Here is a 22,559-nt window from a genome sequence, read left to right as displayed (position 1 = left end):
AGTCAGAATCTGCCTCCAAAATTTCTTAGGAGCTACCTTAGAGAGGTGTAAGAGATTCTCCTGTCTTTGACAAATGCACTGCCTCTTTTTTTAGGGCTTTGTACATTTTTATCTTGTCCATTTTAAGAGATTCATCAACAGCTTCCTTAATTGCTCTCCTCGCACTTTTACAATCTTTGTCATACCATGGATTGGTTTTGCTATTTCTTTTATTATTTGAAACTTCAATTGAGAACTTGTTAATAGAATATGAGAGGGTTGTAGTAAAATTATGATAGAGGTCTTCTATGTTGTCTATACTAGAAAAAGGAAGCAAATTAGTTTTTTATTCATTTAGAAAGAGATCGTTTTTATTTCGATCAAATATTAAGTTCTTTTGGCTGTAAGTATTATTTTCTGTGGGAACTCTATGCATGACAAAATTGAGAGTTATAAGTAAAGGCCCATGATGAGAGTCAGGTTTGTGGTCGTTTAAGATGTCAAAATTTATTATTTCGTTGTATAATGGGAGATCGGAAATAACGTAGTCTACCACGCTGCTACCAAGTCCATGGATGCAGGTCATCTTGCCGGAATTGGGCCACTTCTTTAGACCGTTGCAAATTATGAGATCCTGAGCACTACAGAGCTTGATTAGCTGCGACCCAAACAAATTTTCCCCGAGGTCTTCAGAGTTCCTTTTGTACCTACCAGCCAGAGTAGGGTATTCGTCTAACCAAAGAGGATTAGGGTTGGAATGATTGCTTAGAATAATAGCTTGGTTGTTTGAAGTTCGAGCATTAAAGTCACCTATTAAAAGAATATTACCGTCATTCCTTAGGCTAGAAATATCATTCTCTAAACCAATGTAAGGGTTAGTTTTGTCTAGATTCTTCTTCTTATAGAAGTTAGAATTGATGGGGGGAAATAACATATTGCTATGTAGGACTTTTTATTATTAATGTCACTGATCTCTATCCAACTATATTGGTTGTGAGGGTCTCTTTTATAAATCCTAGCATGGGGGGAGATGTTCTTCTTAATGTAACAAGCTATTCCCCCAATGCCTCTATAGGAGGATCGCTTGTTCCAGGTAGGCCATAGCGTAAAGCCATCTATGTTAGGGACCCTAGATTCTCCGTGCTCCCAAGTTTCAACAAGCAAAATAATATCAACATCATTTGAAATCCAACTTAGCTTGGGGCCTTTGTTCCATGGGAAGCTTCGACAGTTCCAAGAAAGGATCCGGAGCATGTTTAATTGCTATTGATTACTATCTTTTTGGTTTCTATCTCAAATAAAGGCTTTTCTATTTCTGACTATTGCCCATTTTCCTTCCTTTCTAGCTTCTTTTACCTTTTGAACCTCCTTTCTTAATTCTGCTTGATCTTCTGGAATGAGATCCATTATGAATATTCTCGATCCTTTTAGACTTGAGGTTTTACTAAGTATGTCATACTTATGATCATGGAGCTCACCTTTATGCGGATTAGTCTTCCTTTGTTCTCAGTTAATTTCCCCAACCTTGTTGCTTCTGTGAGACACACTATTTCAATTTGTAATCTATTATGTAATTCTGCCTAGGCTAAGGCTAAAGTATCCTCATCTACTTCCTCTTTTAAATCGAAGATTATAAGGTTCAAGGCCCTTTTATTACGTTCGTGGTCTAATTCTATTAATTTTTTCATTTCATTTTTAATTGGTTTGATATCTAACGTATCTACCACATTATTTAGGGTGAGGCGGCTATTAACTTTTTCTTCTAGTTCTTTAATCACGTCTTTCATTTTAAGACTCTCTAAAGTATCACCATCTCCTTGTTGGGATGGTTGGTTAGTATCTTGGTTTTGTTTTTCTTTAACCTGCAATCTAGTCTCCATTACCTCCATTTTATTCTCTAGTAGTTCTATTTTATTTTCTATTTGTTTTTGGATCGTGTCTTCAAGAGATGCAAATTTATTTTCTAACAAGGCTTCTAACTCTTTTTGTAGCTTGGCTTCTCTTTCTTCTCTGCGTTTCTCTAAAGACTCTATATACTCTTAAAGGCCTTATAGAGTAACTGTGCTAGGTCTGCCCTTGGTAATCTTTGGTAACTGTGGTGAAATATTCATACTTGAAATTATATGAGCAAATATGTATTAGAAAAAGAAAAAAATAAGGAATCTGTGCATCTAATATCAGCAAACCTGACTGTAGATCACCCGTGCCCACTGTAGCCCGCAGACCGGAGATGCAGGCCTCGGAACCAGATTTAAATGCCGAAGAATATATGCGAGCCTTTGCCTTGGTCATATAGCGAGCCTTAGAACTAATCACCGAAGATGCGAGCCTTATGGTCTTATATCGTAGAGGAAGTGTATATATAGAGTATGTGTTTAACTCTTTCACTGAGCCTCAAAATATATGCGAAGAATGCGAGGAAGTGTATATATAAAGTACGTGTTTGAATGTTTCACCGAGGAAGTGTATATATATATTATTTTTATTTAATATTTAAAAAGTATTCCAATATTGTATATCTTATTGCTTAGGATTTATTTAAATATATTAAATAAGATATTATACATAGTTTAAAATATAATTTTTATTTTAATTATAATTTAGATTTGGACATACTAATTTAAGGGAACACAAAGTATATTTCTAAAATTTAGCCAAGAAAAAAAAAGCAAGTTCGTTTCAAACTTTACAAGACTTTAAAACAATTATTCAAAATTCTCAATGATCATTTGGATTCATTGGTGGGCCTTGGGGTTTATAAAATTCCATGCTCTTGTGGATATTTTTATATTGGCCAAATTGGTAGATCCTTTAAGCTAGAAAAACACATATTTCCCAATGATCATTTGGATTCATTGGTGGACCTTGGGGTTTATTAAATTCCATGCTCTTGTGGATATTTTTATATTGGCTGAATTGGTAGATTTGTTTAAGTCGGGCTAAAAAAAACACATATTTTTATATTGGCTAAATTGGTAGACACATATTTTTATATTGGCTAAATTTGTTTAAGTCGAGCTAAAAAAAACACATATTTTTATATTGGCTAAATTAGTAGACACATATTTTTATATTGGTTAAATTGGTAGATCTGTTTAAGTCCAGGTAAAAAAAACATGACCAATACGTATCATTTGCAAAATCAACCTTTGTTGAACATGCTTATAAATCCAACCACCTCATATTCTTTGGCCATAACCCTTGCCCCCTACTCCCCTCCTTTCCATTCCACCCAGATCATCCACTGAGCCCTCAAAATCTGGATAACTTTAATCATAAAGATGAATACAAGTTAAACCATTCTTGGAAGCTTCTCATTCAAATTCTTAATTTTTATCATTTAACCAGAAAAAATAATTTCCTCTTCCCCTCCTTCCAAGAATTTATTTCATGCCCCTTTAAAAAAACCCAAAGAAATTGAACTCCTCTACTATGTACCTTGTGCTTGCAAGGATTGCCATTGTTATGGGACATTTATGTTAGTGTAAATTTCTTCTTACATTTAACCTCCTCTTACATTTTTAGAAGATATATAAAAACTCAAATTTTGATTGTATTTCATTGTCTTGATATTTGGCTTGATTATTGCCTTCCACATTCCCCTACTCCTCCTATGGGAGTTGCTTTGCACTACAATTGCTAGTTATATTCATTTGTAATCTTCCATGTTCTTTAATATCATTTTTATTTTCATTTGTAACCTTCCATGTTCTTCAAATTATTACTTTTACCATCATTTTTTATAAAACTTATTTTAATTTTTTTTTATACCAAAGGAATTCAACAACCCAACAAGTAGTTATTAGTAAATCTGTGGGGTCTACGACTTGTCCTCCTCTCCATAAACCAGGTAGCAAAGAGGGGAATTGAATCTTGGATCTCTCAATTTTGAAATATTTCACATGTCCTCCTCTCCATAAACTAGGTAGCAAAGAGAGGATTTGAATAACAATGTAAACTTTGAAACTGGAACTGCTACTGTTACCCGTTTTGTAGAGATAGCAAAAAAGTGACCCATTTTGAAAAAGGGTGATGCAAAACACACATGTTTTTTTTAAAGCATAGTTTTTGGCACTTTAATTTTTTTTTTATGTACATTGTGTTTTAGAATGGTAGTGATTTTCATGCTGATTTAAAAAAGTGGTTATTCTGCACCAGACCCTTTTTTTAAAAGACCTATTTTTTGACTTTAAATTTTTCTAACGTATGAAATGTAAATAATTATTTTGTAAATTTAATAATTTTGGAAGTGGTCTTCTTCTTCATATTTTCTAGTTTTTATTTTTATTTTTATTTTTTTTGTAGTGGGGTTTTTATTATTTGCATATTTAAAGAAGAAGGTCGATATTTTGCATTTTCGATATACTACATATTTATACATTGAAAAAAAAAAAAAACAAACAAACAAACAAACATTAGTAAAATTAATATTAAAAAAAAAAAATTATCTCATAAACAATAAAAGAATTTGGAAAAAAAAATATATATATATATATATATATATACATATACATACATACATATATATAAGTAAGTAAAAATAGAGAAATTCAAAAAAAATAAAAATAAATAAATTAGCAAAAACTAGGGAAACAAAAAACACGCATTAACAAAAACTGGGAAAAGAAATTAAAAACAAACTAGTTTAAAAAAATAGAAAATTAACGAAGAAAATAAAAAAACTAGTAAAAATTAATATTAAAAAAAAAAACAAAAACAAACAAACAAACAAACCAAACCCACCAAAAAATGCTTAATTTTTATCAAAAAAGAAAAAATGCAGTTATTTTTAATTAAACATACATATTTTATTAAATAAATAAATAAATAATTTATTTTTTTTAACCATTTTTGTTTTTATTAAAAAAATAAAAAATAAAAAAAAATTAAACAGTTATTATTATTTTTTTAATTTAAAAATACAAATTATTAAACCTACATTTTATATTTAACAAAAATAAAATAAAAATTAAACTTACATTTTATATTAAAAATAGAAAAAAAAAATTAAACATTATTTGAAACAATTATTATTATTATTATTTTTTAAATACAAATAATAAAAAAATATTTCACTTTTCTTAAAATAAATTTAATTTTTTAATTTAAAATTTAAAAAATTATTAAATATTTATATATATATATATATATTTTTTAAATTAAATTATTAAAAAAAAAATTATCAAATAATTTTAATAAAAATTATTATTACTATTAAATTTTTTTTAACCAAAAAAAATAGTTTGGCCCCCGGCCGCACCACCACCGGGTGGCTGGCGGGCCGTGGGCGATTCCGAGAATCGCCCCACGAGCGGCTGGCGGGCCGTGGGCGATTCCGGGAATCGCCCCAAGGGCGGCTGGCGGGCCGTGGGCAATTCCGGGAATCGCCTCATGGGCGGCTGGTGGGCCGTGGGCGATTCCGGGAATCGCCCGACGGCCTGCCAGCCGCCCGGTGGTGGCGCGGTTGTGGGCGAGGGCTACGCCACCACCGAGCGGCTGGCAAGCCGTAGGGCGATTCCTGGAATCGCCCGACAGCCCGCTAGCCGCTCGATGGTGGCGCGACCGGGGGCCGAGGGTTTGCATGTAGCCGCCAGCCGCTCGGTGGTGGTGCAGCGCTCGCTCACGGCCGCTCGGTGGTGGCGCGGCCGGGGGCCAAACTCCTTTTTTTTTTATTTTCAAACAAAATTTAAAAAATAAATAAGTAAATAAATAAATAATTTTTATTAAAATTATTTGATAAAAATTTTTAACAATTTAATTTTTATTATAATGGTTTAAAATTTAAGTTTTATTAAAATTGTTTATTAAATTAAAATTTAATAATTTTTATTAAAATTGTTTAATGGTTTTTTTTAATATTATTTTTTTTTTTGTTGTTTTTAAATAAATAATGAAAATTTAATAAAAAAAATTATTTTTATTTTTTAAAATCAAAACATTTTTTTTGTAAGTTTAAAATGTTTTTTAATTTTATTTTATTTTTTTAATTGGAAAAGACATATATATATATATATATTTTGCGCTTATTTTTGTCTTTTTAGTTTTTTCTAAATGTTTTTAATAGTAATTTTACTAGTTTTTAATTTTTTTGGTTAGTTTTCTAATTTTGTTTAATCTAGTTTGTTTTTATTTTTTGGCTAATTTTTGTTAATGATTTTTTTAATCTTTCTATTTTTACTTACTTAATTTTATATATATAATTTTTTATTTTTACTTTTATTTTTTTTCCAAATTCTTTTATGGTTTATGAAACAATTTTTTTTAAACATTTTTTTTTTGTCTTTTATATATATATATTTTTATATTTATTTTTTTAAGTAATCATCATTTTAATTTTAATTTCACTAGTTTTAAATTTTTTTTTTGTTAATTTTCCTTCTTAATTTTCCTTTTTTTGTTTTTAATTTTCAATTTTTATTTAGTTTTTTGTTAATGTTTTTTAAATTTTTCTATTTTTACGTACTTAATTTTAGAGTTTTTTTTTTTTTTTAATATGTTTTTTTACTATTTATTTGTTTATAATTTGAAATTTTTTTTTTCTAGTTTTTTAATTCTTATTTTTTATTGGTTAATTGTTTTATTTTTATTTTTTTGATTGATTTTTATTTTTGATGTTTGATTTTTTTTTTTTTTTTTTTTTGTGTTTTTTCATTGTTTTAACTTTTTTATTTTTTATTTATTCCTTTATATGAAATTTTAATGTTTTTCGGGGTCATGATAAAATATTTTATGCTATTATTTCGAAATGTTGAAATTTTACCCTTGAAAAAAAAATTGTCATCCCAGCATCAACACTTTTCATTTTGAGGTTGTTTTCTGCACAAAATTTACCATTGAGTGAAAAAAAAAAAAAATGGTTATTCGAACATCAACACTTCGTTTTGAGGGTGTTTTTTGGACAATTTTTGCACAAAAAAATGGTTTTCACCGCCATTTTTAAAACATGTTTAAATTCACACTACTTCGATGATCAGTTAAATTGCAAAACTTATCTTAATTTATATACTTATATTAATCATATTAATCTAACTTCGTGATATCTAAACCTTACCATCTCCACTAAATGAAAATAAATAAATAATTAATACTATTATTTTTATTCTTCCATGTACAAATAGACACTTACATCATAAATGGTTATATTTTTTCCAACAAAACATACCTATACTCCTTAAATATTATTTAATGTCAATTTTATAATGACTCTAACAACCCAATAAGCAAAGATATTATTATTAATACAAATTAAATAAATAAATAAAATATATATTTGTTGAAAATATTTTAAATATTAAACTAATTTAAAGGAGTATTTTTTTATATATATTAATGGTATTTTATATTCATTTTTGCTTTTCACTCTGTATTAATTTGTTTTTGACCAAAAAATTCTACAACTTATCTATAGTTTAACATTGAGAATTTAATTTTTGTTATTTATTATTATTATTTAAATTTGTGTATTAATTTGTCTTTGAACAAAATTTTCTACATTTATAGTTTAACATTGAGAATTCAATTTTTATTTAAATTTATTTATTTGCAAGATGATTCGTTGAGGTCTATTATTGAGTGTTTAGTAATTGAGTGATTGGAGACTTCAACACTGATTCATATTGTTATAGATTTCTGGAATAGCAGTGTTCTGAGACCAACTCACAAAAAGATAGAAAAGAGAGATAAACACCTTAGAATTCAACCTCTTCGAGGGGGCAACCTCCTTTACATTACACAAATGAACAATTCTTGGATGATACAAATGACAAGACCTACTTTCTATATACATGAGTCTAAGGGATCATAATATAATCAGAGCCGACATAACAATAATAATGTAAGGACACAATAATAACAATAGTGGGCTTCTATGGGGCACAATAATAACAATATGGGGACTACATGGGCACAACAATATAATAAGGGGGTCGTACTAATAACAATAAGGGGTTACGCTAGTAGTATAGGGACCTAACATGCCCCTCTCCTTCAAAAAGTGTTGTGTTCAACACTTGAGTAGTTCTTGATGATTCTCTATAAATTCATGTCCTCCCAGGTGGAATCTTCAGCGAGTAAATTCTTCCACTTGATAAGATACTATGAAACTAATCTATTTCATAGCTGTCGATTTCTCAGTTCTGTGACTGCTTCAGGTTTCAATATGATTTTTCTTGTCAAATTCTCGCAATACTATTTGAACTGGGATCTTCTGCAACTTTTGAATGAGTCCCCACTCCTTTGGGCATATGGATATCTGTAAGGCCTGATGTTTGGAGGAACACTTCCTGGAATCAAATGAATAGCAAGATCATGATCACTAATAGGTGGGACGCCTTTGGGAGTCGGATTCATTTCTTCCTTCTCTGGGGTGGGTTCTTGGTGTATATCCTCTTCTTTTGATATTTCTTGATACTTTTCTTCCTCCTCTTCATAATCTATGTAAAATAATTTCTTCTCAGTACACTTATGACCTTTAGTGTATTTGCTATCACAATTGTAACAAAGCCCCTTTTCTTTTTTTCTTCCAATTGTTGTGGTGTAAACCTTGTAGGTTGTGGAAGGCTAGGAGAAAAAACACTCCATAATTATAGTTGTGAGTGGTGGGATTCCTTGTTTCGATAATTTATCTTTCAATTTTTCTTGCCAACCTGAATGCCTTCTCCAATGAATTAGGTTTCCAGAGACGAACCTCATGTTGAAGGTTATCCTTTAAAGTCCCTGTGAAGACATCAACTATTTTCTTCTCTGGAATATCATTTACCCTTATATTCAATTTTTGGAAGTCCTCAATGTGTTGAACCATTAGACCCTTTTGTTTCAGGTTTATCAATTGGCTAAAGAAGGTGTTTCTCTTTGTATCCTCATAATGTGCTTTCATTTTCTCTGTGAAAATTGACCACGTGACAAGTGGTTTACGAGAACAAAGCCCTTTATACCCTAAAAATTGATTCAATTCTAAATAATTAGATGCAATACATACCTTTTGTAACAGTGGTACACCATGTAGATCAAAATATTTCTCCATCTATAGTATCCAATTTACAGGATCCTTGCCATCAAACTTCCTCATCTCACTTTTTCTTGATTTTAAGAGCTCGATCTTGAAACGACTGTAACTTTGTACTTGTAGATCTTTAAGTTCTGAAATTTCCGTCTGAAATATCTCTCTGAGTCCTCTTTCTAACCCCACAAGTCTGATCACAATTGGATTCCTGAAGAAAGATTTATTCCCAATCTCCCGCGATGGCCTAAGCATAGACTAGTTCAGTAAGCTAACTTGTACGATGTGCCACGTATCATTGTTTAAACCTTAGGTTCTAAAAATTATACCCAAACAAAATACAGTCCGTCCTCTTTCTGTAACTTCTTACGAAATTTCCATCTGATGCTTAGAGAGAAAGTTATGATGATTTTCCTAAGGTCACATGTTTAGGATGTAATTCGGGAGTCTGAAAAAACCCTAAATTCCTTAGATCATATATCCGAAAATATAGCGAGACAAGATATGAAATTTGGACCTGAGGTTCAGAATGATTTCATCTCGAATTGTTTTTTTCTTTAGCTTATGAAACTTCGTAGCGAAACAGTTATAGCAAAAATTCCATGATGACTTGTTTTAGATGAAATTTTGGAGCTTGCGAAAACCCTAAATCCCGCAGATCATATATCTGAAAATATAGTGAGACAATATCTGAAGTTTTGAAATAAGATTCAACACGATTTCTTCTCAAATGGGTTTTTTTTAGCTTCTGAAATGTCGCAGAAAAAAAATGTTATAGCGCAAAGGCCTTTGGTCCCTGATGATGGATGAAGTTCCTATCTAAAACGGATCACATACATTACACAATGTTATTCCAAAAATCGATTTGGTCCCTGATGATGGATGGAGTTCCCATCCGAAACATTGGACGAATCACATACATTACACAGTGCTATACGAGCGGCTGGCAGGCCGTGGGCGATTTCGGGAATCGCCCCACGGGCGGCTGGCGGGCCGTGGGCGATTTCGGGAATCGCCCCACGGGCGGCTGGCGGGCCGTGGGCGATTCCGGGAATCGCCCGACGGCCTGCCAGACGCCCGGTGGTGGCGTGGTCGTGGGCGAGGGCTACGCCACCACCGAGCAGCTGGCAGGTCGTGGGGCGATTCCTGGAATCGCCCCACAGCCCGCTAGTCGCTCGATGGTGGAGCGGCCGGGGGCCGAGGGTCTGCATGCAGCCGCCAGCCGCTCGGTGGTGGCGCAGCGCTCGCCCACGGCTGCTCGGTGGTGGCACAGCCAGGGGCCAAACTCTTTTTTTTTTTTTTTTTCAAACAAAACTTAAAAAATAAATAAGTAAATAAATAAATAATTTTTATTAAAATTATTTGATAAATTTTTTTAACAATTTAATTTTTATTATAATGGTTTAAAATTTAAGTTTTATTAAAATTGTTTATTAAATTAAAATTTAATAATTTTTATTAAAATTGTTCAATGGTTTTTTTTTAATATTATTATTTTTTTTTTTAATAAATAATGAAAATTTAATAAAAAAAAAATATTTTTATTTTTTAAAATCAAAACACTTTTTTTTTAAGTTTAAAATGTTTTTTAATTTTATTTTATTTTTTTAATTGGAAAAGACATATATATATATAAATATATATATATATATATTTTGAGCTTATTTTTGTCTTTTTAGTTTTTTCTAAATGTTTTTAATAGTAATTTTACTAGTTTTTAAATTTTTTTTTGGTTAGTTTTCTAATTTTGTTTAATCTAGTTTGTTTTTATTTTTTCACTAAATTTTGTTAATGATTTTTTTAATCTTTCTATTTTTACTTACTTAATTTTATATATATAATTTTTTTTATTTTTTTTTTCCAAATTCTTGTATGATTTATGAAACAATTTTTTTTTTGTCTTTTATATATATATATTTATATTTATTTTTTAAAGTAATCATCATTTTAATTTTAATTTCACTAGTTTTTTATTTTTATTTTTTTTGTTAATTTTCCTTTTTTTGTTTTTAATTTTCAATTTTTATTTAGTTTTTTGTTAATGTCTTTTTAATTTTTCTATTTTTACGTACTTAATTTTAGAGTTGTTTTTTTTTTTTAATATGTTTTTTTACTATTTATTTGTTTATAATTTGAAATTTTTTTTCTAGTTTTTTAATTCTTATTTTTTATTAGTTAATTATTTTTTTCCTTTTTTTTGATTGATTTTTATTTTTGATGTTTGATTTTTTTTTTGTTTTTTATTTTTTTATTTTATTTTTTTTTGTTTTGTGTTTTTTCATTGTTTTAACTTCTTCTTCTTCTTTTTTTGTTTTTTGTTTTTTGTTTTTTGTTTTTTTTTTTATGAAATTTTAATGTTTTTCGGGGTCATGATAAAATATTTTATGCTATTATTTTGAAATGTTGAAATTTTACCCTTGAAAAAAAATTTGTCATCCCAGCATCAACACTTTTCATTTTGAGGGTGTTTTCTGCACAAAATTTACCATTGAGTAAAAAAAAAAAAAAAAAAAAAAAAATGGTTATTCGAACATCAGCACTTCGTTTTGAGGGTGTTTTTTGGACAATTTTTGCACAAAAAAATGGTTTTCACCGCCATTTTTAAAACATGTTTAAATTCACACTACTTCGATGATCAGTTAAATTGCAAAACTTATCTTAATTTATATACTTATATTAATCATATTAATCTAACTTCGTGATATCTAAACCTTACCATCTCCACTAAATGAAAATAAATAAATAATTAAAACTATTATTTTTATTCTTCCATGTACAAATAGACACTTACATCATAAATGGTTATATTTTTTCCAACAAAACATACCTATACTCCTTAAATATTATTTAATGTCAATTTTATAATAACCCTAACAACCCAATAAGCAAAGAGATTATTATTAATACAAATTAAATAAATAAATAAAATATATATTTGTTGAAAATATTTTAAATATTAAACTAATTTAAAGGAGTATTTTTTTATATATATTAATGGTATTTTATATTCATTTTTGCTTTTCACTCTGTATTAATTTGTTTTTGACCAAAAAATTCTACAACTTATCTATAGTTTAACATTGAGAATTTAATTTTTGTTATTTATTATTATTATTTAAATTTGTGTATTAATTTGTCTTTGAACAAAATTTTCTACATTTATAGTTTAAAATTGAGAATTCAATTTTTATTTTATTATTTTTATTTAAATTTATTTATTTGCAAGATGATTCGTTGAGGTCTATTATTGAGTGTTTAGTAATTGAGTGATTGGAGACTTCAACACTGATTCATATTGTTATAGATTTCCGGAATAGCAGTGTTATGAGACCAACTCACAAAAAGATAGGAAAGAGAGATAAACACCTTAGAATTCAACCTCTTCGAGGGGGCAACCTCCTTTACATTACACAAATGAACAATTCTTGGATGATACAAATGACAAGACCTACTTTCTATATACATGATTCTAAGGGATCATAATATAATCAGAGCCGACATAACAATAATAATGTAAGGACACAATAATAACAATAGTGGGCTTCTATGGGGCACAATAATAACAATATGGGGACTACATGGGCACAACAATATAATAAGGGGGTTGTACTAATAACAATAAGGGGTTACACTAGTAGTATAGGGACCTAACATGCCCCTCTCCTTCAAAAAGTGTTGTTTTCAACACTTGAGTAGTTCTTGATGATTCTCTATAAATTCATGTCCTCCTAGGTGGAATCTTCAGCGGGTAAATTCTTCCACTTGATAAGATACTATGAAACTAATCTATTTCATAGCTGTCGATTTCTCAGTTCTGTGACTGCTTCAGGTTTCAATATGATTTTTCTTGTCAAATTCTCGCAATACTGTTTGAACTGGGATCTTCTGCAACTTTTGAATGAGTCCCCACTCCTTTGGGCATATGGATATCTGTAAGGCCTGATGTTTGGAGGAACACTTCCTGGAATCAAATGAATAGCATGATCATGATCACTAATAGGTGGGACGCCTTTGGGAGTCTCAAATACCTTGGAATGATTGTCCAAAACATTTTGGAGATCTGGAGAAATACATGATTTCGATGTGGGATCCTTTAGTGAACATAATTGTGCAATTACGCCCCGTTGTTCTTTATTTAGAAGCTTTGTCATGCTATTAGAGTTGATTATCTTTCCAGGTTTCTCTTCGATACCCCTCAATTCAACTTCCTTTCCTTCCCAAAAAAATTTCAAGAAAAGTTCTTGAAAATTAAAAGCTATCGTACCCAAAGATTGTAGCCATTGTACTCCTAGTAAAACATCAGCACCACCCATTGGAATGGAAAACATTGGGTTATTCAATACATATTCTCCCATGGATAGCTTGATATTATGGCACTTTCTAGAGCAATTAATGGTTCCTCCACTTGCAACCATCACTTGACACTCTGGTGCTGGATATAGGAAGCAATTCAATTCCTTGGCTATCTTACAATGAATAAAATTATGGGTACTAACCAAATCAATCAACACCGTTACATTTTTATTCTTGATATGTCCTTCTATATTGATAGTTTGAGGAGTGGTAATTTCTTCCAATGCATTACAAGATATGGTCAGATTCATTTCTTGATGCTCGATGTGATCTTTCACTTCTTGATATGTCCTTCTATATTGATAGTTTTAGGAGTAGTAATTTCGGCCAATGCATTACAAGATATGATCGGATTCATTTCTTCTTTCTTGATGTGATCTTTCACTTCTTGAACCTTTTTCTTCTTGATATGTCCTTCTATCTTGAGAGTTTGAGGAGTGGTAATTCTTTCCAATGCTTTACAAGATATGGTCGGATTCATTTCTTCCTTCTCTGGGGTGGGTTCTTGGTGTATATCCTCTTCTCTTGATATTTCTTGATTCTTTTCTTCCTCCTCTTCATAATCTATATAAAATAATTTCTTCTCAATACACTTATGGCCATTAGTGTATTTGCTATCACAATTGTAACAAAGCCCCTTTTCTTTTTTTCTTCCAATTGTTGTGGTGTAAACCTTGTAGGTTGTGGAAGGCTAGGAGAAAAAACACTTCCATAATTATAGTTGTGAGTGGTGGGATTCCTTGTTTCGATAATTTCTCTTTCAATTTTTCTTGCCAACATGAATGCCTTCTCCAATGAATTAGGTTTCCAGAGACGAACCTCGTGTTGAAGGTTATCCTTTAAAGTCCCTGTGAAGACATCAACTATTTTCTTCTCTGGAATATCATTTACCCTTATATTCAATTTTTGGAAGTCCTCAATGTGTTGAACCATTAAACCCTTTTGTTTCAGGTTTATCAGTTGGCTAAAGAAGGTGTTTCTCTTTGTATCCTCATAATGTGCTATCATTTTCTCTGTGAAAATTGACCACGTGACAAGTGGTTTACGAGAACAAAGCCCTTTATACCCTAAAAATTGATTCGATTCTAAATAATTAGATGCAATACATACCTTTTGTAACAGTGGTACACCATGTAGATCAAAATATTTCTCCATCTATAGTATCCAATTTACAGGATCCTTGCCATCAAACTTCCTCATCTCACTTTTTCTTGATTTTAGGAGCTCGATCTTGAAACGACTGTAACTTTGTACTTGCAGATCTTTAAGTTCTGAAATTTCCATCTGAAATATCTCTCTGAGTCCTCTTTCTAACCCCACAAGTCTGATCACAATTGGATTCCTGAAGAAAGATTTATTCCCAATCTCCCGCGATGACCTAAGCATAGACTAGTTCAGTAAGCTAAGTTGTACGATGTGCCACATATCATTGTTTAAACCTTAGGTTCTAAAAATTATACCCAAACAAAATACAGTCCGTCCTCTTTCTGTAACTTCTTACGAAATTTCCATCTGATGCTTAGAGAGAAAGTTATGATGATTTTCCCAAGGTCACATGTTTAGGATGTAATTCGGGAGTCTGAAAAAACCCTAAATTCCTCAGATCATATATCCAAAAATATAGCGAGACAAGATATGAAATTTGGACCTGAGGTTCAGAATGATTTCATCTCGAATTGTTTTTTTCTTTAGCTTCTGAAACTTCGTAGCGAAACAGTTATAGCAAAAATTCCATGATGACTTGTTTTAGATGAAATTTTGGAGCTTGCGAAAACCCTAAATCCCGTAGATCATATATCCGAAAATATAGTGAGACAATATCTGAAGTTTGGAAATAAGATTCAACACGATTTCTTCTCAAATGGGTTTTTTTTAGCTTCTGAAATGTCGCAGAAAAAAAATGTTATAGCGCAAAGGCCTTTGGTCCCTGATGATGGATGAAGTTCCTATCTAAAGCGGATCACATACATTACACAATGTTATTCCAAAAATCGATTTGGTCCCTGATGATGGATGGAGTTCCCATCCGAAACATTGGACGAATCACATACATTACACAGTGCTATACCAAAAATATATAACAATGTTTAGTAACTTCCATTTCTATTAGTTACTATTTTTTTGTTTTTATTTAATTTTTTTTCCTTTTCCTAATATTTCCATTTTCGTAAATTATAGTTTTTCTCCGTATTTTCAATTTAAAATGACTTACTATAATATTAAAAACATATTTTAATAAATTTAATTATAAAAAATTATATATATTAATAAAAAATAAAACACAAATATATATTAAAAAAATAAATATATATATTAAAGTGTAAGAAAGAAAGAAAATTGTTTTAACATCCAGAAGGCTAAAGATAGCCTATGGGACAAATTGTTTCTTCGTCTACTTGATGTATTCGACCTTTTTCTTGTGAAGCCTCACAATAAACGCTCCAAGCTTCTTGACAAACTCCTCACTAAATAAATTATCCCGAGAGCTAGCTGCCATAATATCTGCGTAACATCTTTCCCTGTTGTCTTTGAAGGCCTCACATTTTAAAATGAAATGCTTTTCAGTTCCACTTTTTCGGAAGAACAAAACATACATACTCTTTCATCCCACACTTCTTTTGGCCTTTTCTAGTGCCTTGTTTCAAAACGAAGCTGATGAGAATTAGTCCTTAACTGAGCAATAAGATTTTTGGCTCTCTAAGAAATATTGGCTTCTATGTACACTTTTTGTTGATGATTATGACTAGGATTACACACTTCAATATAGTATTTTTTCTTTCTCCCTAGCTCCTTATCCCAAGTACACTTGTGGAACCTATCCATAACAAAAGTTTTTATCTCTTTACTATTTATGAGACACGTGTTCAAACAAATACCCCATTTACTAAACCATTTGTTACTTTGTTGCAACCAAGTCTTCCTTCTTTTAAACAATATGTCATTAAAGACAACCTTAGGTTGTCTTCCCTCTTCCATTTGCTCAATATTTTTTAAATACCTTATGACTCGCACCATAGCAATTGCTTCAATAGGAGCAACCACTATTTCACTTAACAAGATAGCATAAGGAACTGCATTTTTATTTTGAATTTGTTTGTAATCAAACGCTTCTGAATTTTCTCAATTTGTTTCCATTGCATGTCGGATGTACTGCTGGCCCACAGTTCACAACCATAGAGAATCTCTGGAATCACTAGAAACCCAAAAAGAGTTTGAGTGCTTTTCTAGTGCCATAACTCTGCCTCTCTACACCTATTTTGAAAAACATAAAATGCTTTCCAACCCCCCAAAGTTATTTTATTTCTACAACCATCCTACCTTAGATTTTTGTTGAAGTCAACTCTGAGGTATTTGTAATCCACTTCTTCTTCCAAAATGTTGCCTTTAAAGTAGAACTTATGCTGGTTATGTTTTCTTTTTTTAAGAGAAAATCACTACTTTTGTTTTGCTAACATTGACTTGCATCCCCACCCTTCTACAAAAATGCTCAAGGGATAGCAAGTGCTCTTGCAAACCAAGAGCAAATTTAGCAATTAGAATAAGGTCATCTACATACAAAAGAAGCCTTATAACAAACTTTCCCAAATGGATACCAACACCCCCTTGCGAATTTAACCACTCCTCAAGCTTGTCGATATATAAACTAAAAACGGTAAGTGAAAATGGGCAACGTTGCTTGACACTGATATCGCTTCTAAAACTTTAAGAAATTCCTGCTGAAGTTCTAATTTTGACTTTCACATTTTCATACAGCCTATGTACAACTACTCTTAAATGTTTAGGAACCCCAAGTTCCTTCATTATGTGCCAAATCTTATCCCTAGGAACCGTATCAAATGCTTTTTTGAAATCAACAAAGCGACAAAAGACTTCTTCCTTTTTCTCCCAAAATTTTTCAATGATGTGCCTTAAAGTTATACAATGATCAACTATGGAATGTTTAGGTCTAAAACCTATTTTCCCTTTAGCACGCTTATCTCTTTCTTCTGCACACTTGTTGATTTTATTTTCTAGCATGCTTCCAAATAACTTTGAAAACAAGGGGTTTATCATTATGGTCCTATAATTGGTGGGATTATTAACATCACCACTCTTGAAAAGAGGTATTGCTAGACGAGTTGTCCAATCTGTGGGAACCCCTGTTGTATGATGTTGTTGAAATTTTTTGTAATGTGAGGTGCAAGAATCTTTAAGCCCCACTTTAGATACTCTACTTGGAGTTCAGTTAAGTCTTTTTCTTTTCCAACACCCAACTTCTTGATATCCATCTCTACCTCTTGCACCGTGAAGAGTTCAGTATTAATGTTGATTAAAGGGGGAGGGTCAACCTTGGGATCCTACTTATAGAGTTGCCTTGCATAGTCAAACCATTTAGAAGCTGTAATATTATTTTCAGTTTGCATCTTTCTCGATTGGAGGTCCTTCCAAAATAATTTGAGATTATTTTTCCCACGGAAGATTAGTTCTTCCCTCCTTAAAACCATGAAATCAATTTTTTTCTTTCTTAATATATGCTTGTACACTTTGAGATTTATGTTATCCTTGTTTGACTCTATCCACATTCTCCTTACCTTTTTGCATTCCTCGTCAAACTAAGCATTAACCGGATTTCTCATTTGCACTCTACAAGTGCACTTTGAATTAAATGTGTTAATTCGTGACTATGAAGGCCATGAATTGGGATTTTCTCCTTCTCGAAGAGCCTCTCTAGTGTCATTGTGAAGGTATTACAATTATTTGGAGTCAAAATAATTCTGCCCTTTGGGAAATTTTGTTGAACATTGAGTTTTTTACTCTAATTGCTTCTTTCTAGTCCAAGAGAAAAATAAATTGGGTTGTGATCTTATTTTAAGTCCCAAATTTGATCTCCAATCAAAATTTCCTCCATTTTTCACACAATGCGAGCAAATTACATAATGTACTACACTTGCTCTATTGTAAGTATTGCAAGTGAAATTACCGGACTTTGCACACCTAGTCAATCCATTGCAAATGACTAAATCAAAGACCCCACACAGAGTAAGCAATTGTTCACCAAAGGGATTGAAACACTTATCCTATGAAATTATTTCCCATTGGTGATTACTCTCTACTATAAGCCAAATAGGGTCGCAGTCTTTTTTCCAACAAAGAATGCTAGCTTGCTCACTTGCAGTCCTAGCATTGAAATCACCCACTATAAGGACTTCACCTAGCTGAGAATGTGTTGCAATATCTTCTTTTAAGGTTGCAAATGGATCTTCATGGTCGAGCCCTCTACTTTTGTAGATTTCTGAAACTTGCAGTGCAAAATAACATGTTGTAATTCTGATGTGATTTTCATTTTTTGATATTTTAAACCAAATGAATTGTTTATTTGAGTCTTTTTTTCTAACTGAATGAGACGACCTTCTTTTTACCTCACTAATACCTTGATACCCCTGTGTCCTTTGCCATCCCCTGTTGCCTTGTTCCACATTGCCATCTTCTAGTATCCTTCAAACAAATATGTCTTGCACCCTTCATGCTCATGTGTTTCTACGAGGCAAATTATGTCTCTATCTTCCACAATAGGCCCTAACCGAGATCCTTGTCTCCATGGGTAACCTCTGCAGTTCCAACAAATTAATCTTAAGGAAACCCAGGTATGAATTGATTGTTATTTATTTTTACATGCAAGACTCACAGTTGAGTCTTTGTCCCTGCTTTCCCATACTGACCTTGCTTCCTAATTTCCTATTGAAGAGTTTGTTGCCTCCTCATTATTACCATCTTGTTGCTTTGTTTTGGAAGGAGGTCCAAATCACATTGTCACTTCCTTACCCTTATAAATCCATGCTCTCTTTCCTTCATCTCTTGTTGCCCTAACCTTTGACATTTCCTCCCTCCTTTCCTCCTGTTATCTTACAGTTAAATCTTCTTCTAGAAAAAAGCGAGAACCCCTCAAGAGATGCTTCTTGCTTAGAATGATATATTTATAACACAAGCTAGGCATGATGAATTTTATGGGTCTGACTCTCTCACTGTTAAACTTACCCACTCTCCATGCTTGGCATATTTATCCTTGCCATAGCAACTTGTCTTTCAAGAAGTCCCTTGCAAGGTCAAGAGTACATTCATTTTTCCCATAGACTTTCACCCCTTTAATAACTATGTTTGCTGCTCTATTTTGTTTTTCCTTGCTTTCTTTATCTTGCATGTTGTCAACCCGAATGTTTGTTTCTCCTTCCCTATTAGTAGAATTACTAATAACTTGAGCCTAGGTTTTGGAAACTTTTGTGGAATCTCCTTTCCTTTATTCTCTTGCTTTCTCTTCATGGTTGTCTATTTGGGTAACTACTTTCCCTTTATCCCGGGATGGTTTCACATTCATCATCTATGTACTTTCCACTACAAATTTCTTTATGTTTTGCACATTCGCCTTCATGCATTACCATTCTCTCTTCCCTATCAAGAGAGCTTCCATTAGTAATGCCACTTGTTCTTTCAAAACTTTATTGCTTCCTGCTAAAGCCTTGTTTTCAACTGTTATTATATGAATTTTATGATCTCTTTCCTGGTCTTTAACTTCTAAAACCTCCAACCTCTATTCTGCATTTAACAATTCTTTCACATAAAGATCAGATGACTAGGTGAGAGGTGTGGATGTGGGACTATAGAAGGCAGAATCATCAATGACATTTCCTCTGGACTTCTTGTTTCTACATGCTATCACAGGGGACTTTTTTGAATGCTTATTGCGAAGGGCCCGAGTACTTTCCCTTTGAGACCGTTTTTTCCTTGTCTTTCCCATTTTAGACGGGCTAGTATTCGTTTTAAAATACCTCAATACTATTTTGCATTGACCCAAACCCACTTCCCAACTTTGGCGGATGAGGCAATTTTCACTTGTCCTAGATCATTTGTTTCCACAAGTTCTGAAATTTCTTGTCCCATTGTCCCTTGTTTGTTATGGGCATCGACACTCTCACTTAATTTATATCTGCTCAATTCAACCATATTTTCCCATGACACCCCCAAATTATTTGATATTTGTTTGTTTGGGTTTCGTGGGATTTTAAGTAAACGGTGGCATGGAACCCTTACGTGCATGGAAAGCATTCGATCTTGAAAACCTTTTCATTTCCAGTGTTTGTGTCAACTCTTGCTTATGGAATTTCCTGATAGCCATGAGTCACACAGTGGACAATGTGCTTTGAAATGCTCGTCCATAAGAAATGCTTACAACTCACCAATGACCTATGTTCTTCTGTCTTCTTCTGGTTTAAGGTTTTTTTTGTTCTTACTTAAAACCCCTAAAACCCTTGTTTTAAAACCTTTCTATTAGTTCAATGGATTTGCCCATCGACTTTTACTGTCACAGGTATTCTTCTGATGGGAACAACTCTTTCACATCCAATATTCACAAAACATTTACATAATTCTTGCAAATTATTTTGCTTGCCAAATTTCCACGACACACATTCACATATATTTCATTCAATGATACCGAGCAACTTCAAACCCTCAGGCAGGCAAATTCTTCATCTCCAACAATAACTCAAACTTCCTTCGATCAAAAAATCCCTTATGAATCCCACAAATGTCGTGTTCTGTGGATGTGTAGGAGACGCTATGTTCTACTCTGGATATGTAGAGCTGCTGTTCTACGGATTAGTGTTGAATCTTCTATAAATCACACCTACTTCCAGTTCCTGTAATCCCTCTGTTTCGCCTGTTTGCGCATGATGAAGAATTCATGATGATGATGAATAGTCATGGTTGTCGATCACTGCCTCAATTTTTGTTGAGCTTTGAGTTGGAGTTAGGAACACGATTAAACATTTTTTAACATTCGAAATAACTCTTCACATCTAAAATGATAAAAAAGAATCCATCAAGAATGCATTTTGACGTCCTCCTAAATTCATCCATTTACAAAGAATAAATTTAAGAAATAAAACACAAAATACTCACCTAATCAGCCAACATACTCCTGTATATATGTTTATATAAACAATATATGCAGATATGCTGGTAGCTAGCTCTTGGGATAATCTATTTAGCGAGGGGTTTGTCGAGAAGCTGGGAGCACTTATTTTGAAGCTTCATAGAAAAAGCGTTGAATACATCAAGCAGACGAAGAATCAATCTGTCCCATAGGCTATCTTTAGCCTCGTGGATGTTAAAATAATTTCTTTCTTTCTTTCTTTCTATATGTTCATGTATATATGTTAATATAAACAATATTAGTTAATCATATTTCTTAATTTTTGGTGACAACAGTCAACAATACAATATTTGATTAGTTGTTTTTGTGTGATGAAAACTTTATGTTTTTCTTGTTCCTATTTTTCTAATCTAAACTGAGCCACAAATAGTAGCTACTATGTAACCCTTGTTTAATATAAATGAATTTATATATAATATGAAATCAAATTATCCAAAACATTTCCATCATATATATATATATATAAACATTTTATAAATTTTAATTTATGATAAATATTATAATACTTCTTAATTTACTTTTACATTATAATAATATTTATAATATTATATATTAAAATTTACTGCGCCCACAGAGACACATGAAACCAAGTACAGGGGAGATGTGTGTAATGTAAGTTTGTTAAAATTTATAAAATGTTGAGAAAAACTAAAATCCATATAAATTAAAAGAATGATTTCTTAACCATATTTAAATTTAATTAATAAGCACATAAAAACTTAATACTTACCATAAACTTAAAATATAACAAGATTTTTGACCATGCATATTCACCCCACTTTACCATGGATATTATTAACTTGTAAATAGGCTTTGTTATAATACCATGGCCCAATACCATGACTTATCAATTTCATATTAGATACCCAAAAACCATATTTAAATTTAATTAATAGACCCATACAAACTTAATATTTACAATAAGCTTACAATATAACAAGATTTTTAACCATGGATATTCTCCCACTTTACCATGGATATTATTAACTTTAAATAGGCTTTGTTACAATACCATGGGCCAATACCATGGCTTATTAATACCACATACCCAAAAAACCATAACTCATTCACAATCAAAATAATTTAATTATATATATAATTAAATTTAAAAGGAAAAAATGTTGTAAATACTTTTGAGATATATTTAAACCCTCCATCCTAACCACTGCTAATAACATTTTGTAGACTACTACTAAAAACATTTTGTAGATATTCCTCATAGATAGGAGAGAGAGAGATATGTTACTTTTACATGTAAAG

The 22,559-nt window shown here is 31.6% G+C and overlaps 1 protein-coding gene across 1 annotated transcript in view; it reads left to right on the top strand.

The window, feature by feature from the left end:
• The window catches only part of LOC149157187 (putative receptor protein kinase ZmPK1), a 30,193-nt gene extending 24,627 nt beyond the window's left edge, over positions 1-5,566 (top strand). Inside the window, exon 6 of the mRNA XM_089445011.1 lies at positions 5,222-5,566. Coding sequence (XP_089301137.1) covers positions 5,222-5,566 — 345 coding nt within the window. The remainder of the gene's footprint in view (positions 1-5,221) is intronic.
• Positions 5,567-22,559: the final 16,993 nt, after the last annotated feature.

The sequence above is a fragment of the Pinus tabuliformis genome, chromosome 9, assembly GCF_031772625.1.
Source record: "Pinus tabuliformis cultivar Carrire ecotype Pingquan chromosome 9, CPIR1, whole genome shotgun sequence".
Taxonomy (NCBI): domain Eukaryota; kingdom Viridiplantae; phylum Streptophyta; class Pinopsida; order Pinales; family Pinaceae; genus Pinus; species Pinus tabuliformis.
The sequence above is the reverse complement of the archived record's forward strand: the minus strand, read 5'-3'. Positions and strand labels throughout refer to the sequence as shown.